At 37.6% G+C, this 6016-nt stretch overlaps 1 protein-coding gene across 5 annotated transcripts in view; it reads left to right on the top strand.

Annotated features, from left to right (window-relative positions):
• The first annotated feature begins 1087 nt into the window (after positions 1-1087).
• The window catches only part of entr1 (endosome associated trafficking regulator 1), a 62578-nt gene continuing 57649 nt past the window's right edge, over positions 1088-6016 (top strand). For 3 of the 5 annotated variants that reach the window (XM_035385894.1, XM_035385892.1, XM_035385890.1), the window contains exon 1: positions 1088-1331. In XM_035385894.1, the coding sequence (XP_035241785.1) occupies positions 1268-1331 (64 nt within the window). In that variant the 5' untranslated portion in view covers positions 1088-1267. The remainder of the gene's footprint in view (positions 1332-6016) is intronic. The other 2 variants (XM_035385893.1, XM_035385891.1) reach the window with 2 other exon arrangements.

Genomic DNA, 6016 nt, shown 5'->3' with positions numbered 1-6016 from the left:
GTGCTTTTTTTATATCATGAAATACATGCTAAGTGATTGTAAATCCTCTGAAAAGAAATTCTTATCCTTCGAAAAGCAGTGAGTAGTAGCCTACAATTAAAAGGGAACCACAAAGTGTTCAATAACAGCAGTATTATACAAACTCCGGCAGCCACTGTCCTGATGGTCATGGTCGGTCTATAACAGAACAAATTTTTGTGCTTACGGAACACACTGAACTATAAGGTAGCCAAGAAATAATGAATACATGGGTAAAGCGCAAAAATTACGTAAACTCTTCAGAAATTAAATTATGTACTATTTCACATTCATACAGTCATCATCTTTGTAAGTGACATGTTTATGTTCATCATCACCACGTCACCTTAATCAGCACCATAGCATCATCTGAAAAATAATTTAATTGTGGGCTACTTTTTCTGCTTATCCTGACCGCCTGGCACAACATAATGTGCAACTGCGCTTTGCTTGCCTTAGGAACCCTATCGCTCATCTCTGGATTGTTGTGGACTGTAGCCACTAGAGGCGGATCTCTCAGAAATACTCAACCTATCACTAAGCCTCCTGTGTTTTGTGTACTCGCTAGAGCCCGCCCTCCCAACTTGATGGGTGAAAGTGAGTTTCAATTTCAAGCCTTATTTCATGTAGCACAGTTAGTGTCATTGAAATAAATAAAATTGACGGTTTTAATTTCAAGCCTTATTTCATGTCGCACGTATCGTCATTGAAATAAATAAATAAATACGTTTCGTGCCACATTTAATTATTTATGCTCATATTTCATGATGTATTTATTTATTTCATGATGTATTTATTTATTCAATTTTGTCCGAAATATTCCTCCATACAAAAGTACTGTCCAAAATAATTTCATTTGGCCAGGGTGAATTCGTTGTTTTGAATGGACTTCAATGGAGAAATTTGCTTTTTGGCACCAAAGGCTTATTAAACTGCAATACCTCGAGTAACCACTGGAATTTATGAGCATCACGATGAATAGCAATCCCTGGTCCCCTGTGCACCCATACCATAGACTGTAGAAAAACAGAGACCTGTCGTCCCCACAGTCTTTTGCGTTCCCAGTATCCACTGCACGAGAAGCCGATCCGGAAGTGATAGATCGGTTTCTCATTTCGCCCATGGAAAATAGCAGCGCCCCATCGTCAATGTATAAACTATCAGTGCCCCACAGTCGTCGGTAAAGCTACAAACACGTAGCCTATATGCTTCTGTTCACGGAAGCGAAGGAGTAAACATACGAATTAAAATGTTAAAGAGTTCTGGAATGGCGAAACGCACAAGCCCGAGGAAAATTCTAATAATTGAAGATGGTATGTTATCCCCTTCATACCGAAATGTATTGAAGTGAGAAGTGATGCTCATGTTTTTAGAATTGTGGACGTTTGTATTGCTCTATTTAGACTTAGACTCTATTTAGAAGTTTTACCTCTCCACCCTTGGCCTACGCTACTTTCCTGTGTTTTTATTATGAACCATAGCTAGCGGAAAGATTGCTTGCTTTTTATAAACATATGTCACTTGTAGAAAAGTATGAAACGAAAGGTTTCCATTGCGAAATTCCTGGTTCAGATGAGAAAGGACCGACAATGTGCATTCTCGTATGACGTAATATGGCCCTTAATCTATTATATCTGATTAAAAACACGTTTTCAACGTATAAAAATGCCAAGTTACTCACACATACAAAGCACTGTCTAAGTCATTTATTTAAACCGCCAAAATCTAGCCCCGCCATTAAAAGTATTGATATCAGAATTACGGCAAGTTACTCTACGACAAACAATACCCCACTTTTTTACCTCACACAAATTAAAGAAGCGGTATTCCATAGCAGTGCTACCCAAGTTTCCTAAATTGTTTCAAGTCGTTTGGCCCTGTGTTTTTTAAACTTACCATCTCACAATGTTGTCATTCAAACGTTGTGTCACATGAAATTGTCTAATAACAAAAATTTCCTCATGCAAGACATTTCAATGAATGTATAAAACTGCCGGTGAATACCTGCAGAAAGCATATTCCTCCAGAAAACATTTATACTTGATTGTCAAGTTAATTTTACTAAATGTACAAGTTATTGCATATTTGCTACGTAAAGTAGCTAAATACTGAATGTAAAATAAATATTGTACATACGCACACATACATACCGTAGAATACATCTTTATCCCCATGGGGACATTTACATGGCAGCATGCAACAGAATACAAACAGACATTTATACCAACCAACAATCATTCACACAACAGAAAGGCAGGGTGGATAAATACATACATACAGATACAAATTTTACATATTGAGGCCTATTCAATCAATCTTGTCTCTTACAATCCTATTGACACATGTTTCGCCCACTAATGTACTGTATGCTTGTATACACAGGGCCAAGTGACCTGAAACTATTTAAGAAACATTGAGTAGCATTGCTTTGCAATACAGCTTCTTTAATTTCGGTGAGGTAAGATAGGTAAGCCTATATTGTCTGTAGTACAGTAACTTGGTGTCATTTTGATCTAATACTTTTAATGGCAGGCCAAGATTTTGCCAGTTTGAATGAATGAGTTTTAGACAGTTTGTATGTTTTGATTGACGCATGCCTTCTTGGCCAGGTTAGTGTTGTAAATGAGAATTTGTTCTCAGTCACTTTTACCTGGTTAAATAAAGGTTAAATAAAATAAAATAAAAACAATATGCAGGGTTTCCCCCAGAAAAGTTGTTAGGCCCGGTGGCAAGTATCTTTTGACAGGGCCAAGTGTCTTTTTTGATGGGGGCCAGCGACAGACTGATGGCAGCATTAAGGTAGGGCCCATTAGTTTCTGTGATAACAGAATCACAGACGGAATCGCAGAATTGAGAATTTAAAAAAGCTATAACACAGATTCCATACGGCCCTACATTAAGTCAGTGCTAAAAGCTGACTGGACATTTGAAAATATGACTACGTAATGTGAATGTTGTTATAAATAAGTCATTTATTCAACACACATTTAAAAACAACAACAACTATTTACAGCATAGCAGAGTCTTACAAACAAACTGACAACAATGTACAGTCTTGGAATGCTGTGGTTTCAACAGCAACAAAAGAAATTCAATTAAATTTAAATAAATAATATCAAAGTTTTTGCGCTCTACAAAAAACTTGTATTTCAAGTCCTGATTGGCTGCTGAATCTTACATCAAGCCTTGGAATGCTGGGCACATTTAAACATTTAAAAAACTGTCTAAGGTTTTACAGTAGGCTACCTTTCCTCCTTGATATTATCCCTAAATGGCACAAAGTAAGTATCTGTGTTACTGACTGTTTGGCTAGCTAGCAGTTAGCTACATGACCACGTTGTCATAAAATTTTTCCCAACCATGAAAACTGCCTGACTTTACATTTTGGACAGATGTGGCTCCTGAGTAAATATTTTGTTGTTTCCGTCGCAGCACTTTAGACACAAGCAATATAGAAAAAATTCTGAAATTTCACGAAGAGGGCCTGACCCTTAACCGTAACGTTTTTTTCTCAAAGATGGTATTTCTAGATATAATTCTAGCCTAATTTTGACCATAAGAAGAAATTTTAAGATTTCTCCGATATTACTGTCGAAAGTGCGGCAATGGAAACAATGATGGATTTTCTCTTTCGCCACATCTGTCCAAAATGTAAACCAGTCAGGCAGTTTTCACGGTCAGGAAAAAAATTATGGCAACGTTGTCATGCACATCAATGTCATCAAGCTAACGTTATTAATAAACAAGTGAAGTTATTTCGATGGCGATTAATAAGTCATGTAATGTTACAATATATCGAACGTTACATTCATGCTACTATTTTATGTTACCCACACACTGCATAAGTGAATAAGTGAAAAAGAATGTACTTACCAACGAGATGAAGTGATAACGCAGTTTGTAACGAGGTTAGTTAGCCTACTAAATAAGAAATGGTGGCTTGCTAGTTAACGTTAGCTTGTGATAGTTGGAAGCGTCTAGTGTTGAACGTCACTCTACGCACAATGAGGGTGAAGAACACTGATTTCAGACCTGCTTTTCTACAGTGCGTTCACGTTTTAACCAACAGATGTCGCTGGTGAGCTTTTCAACCGAGCCGCTCCACTGTAACTGTTATTTTTTTTAAAATCTTAAAAATACATTTTTTTAAAAATTCCCCGATGCCTGGCAGGGGGTCAACTTAGGCCCGGCGGGCCGCCGGTCTTACAATACACTGGCGGAAACCCTGGTATGTGTGCGTAACTTGGCATTTTTGTACGTTGAAAACGTGTTTTTTATGAGATTTAGTTTACTGTTACATGTATAGCAAATCCAGAACTTTCCACTTGGGACATGATACCACTGACAGTCAGAACTACAACTCTTGTTACATCTGTGCAAATATGTATCAGTGATACACAAATCTGCCATACGGAATATGCCATCATATTTCTCATACAAATCCCACCTACACATTATTTCTTGTTCTCTAAAAAGCAATCAGTGGCGTACACAGCAAATGTATTCAGGTCCATCCTTGCACTTCTCTTGAAATCCTTGCACTGCAAACTCAAGGTTTTGTTTTGCGATTTACTGTATTGTTCTGATTATTAGCTTTAAACTTTTCAGCAAAATCTGTTTTCCTTGTACTTCCTCTTGCTCTTTGGTTTGACTTTATATTGATGTTCCACATCTGTCCTATACTGCTGGCAACTAGTTTAACATTTTCCTTATGATACATCTGTGTTTTATATTTTACTGCACTAGCCCACTTCAAGGATGCTGACGCTGCATGTCACTATGATTTTTAATTGACCCTGGCTTCTTTCATTTTTTGTTGATGCTGCATATTTCCATGGTGTATTGTACTGCTGGATTTTTTGGCCTTAATGTTGTAGTTCATATTGTTTGGGAAATGGTGTTTCATATGCAGTAGATTTTGCTGTCTGTAAATGCTGTTACAATATTTTCCCCTTGCCAGTTCTTTTTTCTTCTGTCTGTGTCACTAACTACTACAGTAATAATCTGTCTCTTTCACATTTGATCAAGCATGCACTCAATTGATTGGTCTAGCCTTGTTTGAATACTGTTACTAATATAGAATGATCTGCCTATGCTTACTTTAAGACAGCTGTCAACATTTGGCATTTTAACACAAGTCACAAGCTCATAATGATTATTGCTGAAGTGTTTTAAATGTAGGCCTATACCTTCTTTACATACAAGTGACACCCTTACTACAAGAATATTTCAATCACCTTTCCTATGTGTAGATATCTGAACCCAATAAGTTTGGCATTGCTTGAATTTCTACTTCTGTTGCCCATGTCCACGCATGGTTAATTTGTGTAACGGAGACATAATCAGACCCTGTTTCTCATAACTGATCTAATCTGAGGAATCGTCCACCAAATGCTTGACCACCGTAAGCTTCATCTTCCTGTGATACTTTTCTATGCCACAAACGCCTAGAGCAATAGCCCATAAGAAACAACTGCCATCAGCAACAGTATTCCCAAGGAGCCAGATACCACAGGCATCAAGTTATCATTACTTACTTTTGTAAAATTTTAAAAGCATACCCAAGGCCTTTCTACTCTCCTGTAACCAGATTAAAATTGAATATAATTATTTATCAATTCTCTCATGAATACTACATCACTATTATTTTGAATTACGTTAACATTGTTAACGTTAAACAAAATCAATGTTAATGAATGTGGCATTGCACACATTCAGATTAGCTTTGCTGTGTATCAACCCCTGTTGTTCATTTTGTTGTTTTACAACATATCTGGAGCACAATTTGTGGGGGCGACAAAGCTCAGTAGGTGAGAGCGGCTGTCTGGCAGTCGGAGGGTTGCCGGTCTGATCCCCCGCTTTGGACGTGTCAAAATGTCCCTGAGCAAGACACCTAACCCCTAATTGCTCCCAATGAGTTGATTGGTACCTTGCATGGCAGTCCTTCACTGTGATTGTGTGTGTGAATGGGTGAATGAGAGGGAACAATTGTAAAGCG

The sequence above is a fragment of the Anguilla anguilla genome, chromosome 12, assembly GCF_013347855.1.
Source record: "Anguilla anguilla isolate fAngAng1 chromosome 12, fAngAng1.pri, whole genome shotgun sequence".
In the NCBI taxonomy this organism is placed as follows: Eukaryota; Metazoa; Chordata; class Actinopteri; order Anguilliformes; family Anguillidae; genus Anguilla; species Anguilla anguilla.
Note: the sequence above shows the minus strand (reverse complement) of the source record. Positions and strands in the feature narration are given on the sequence as shown.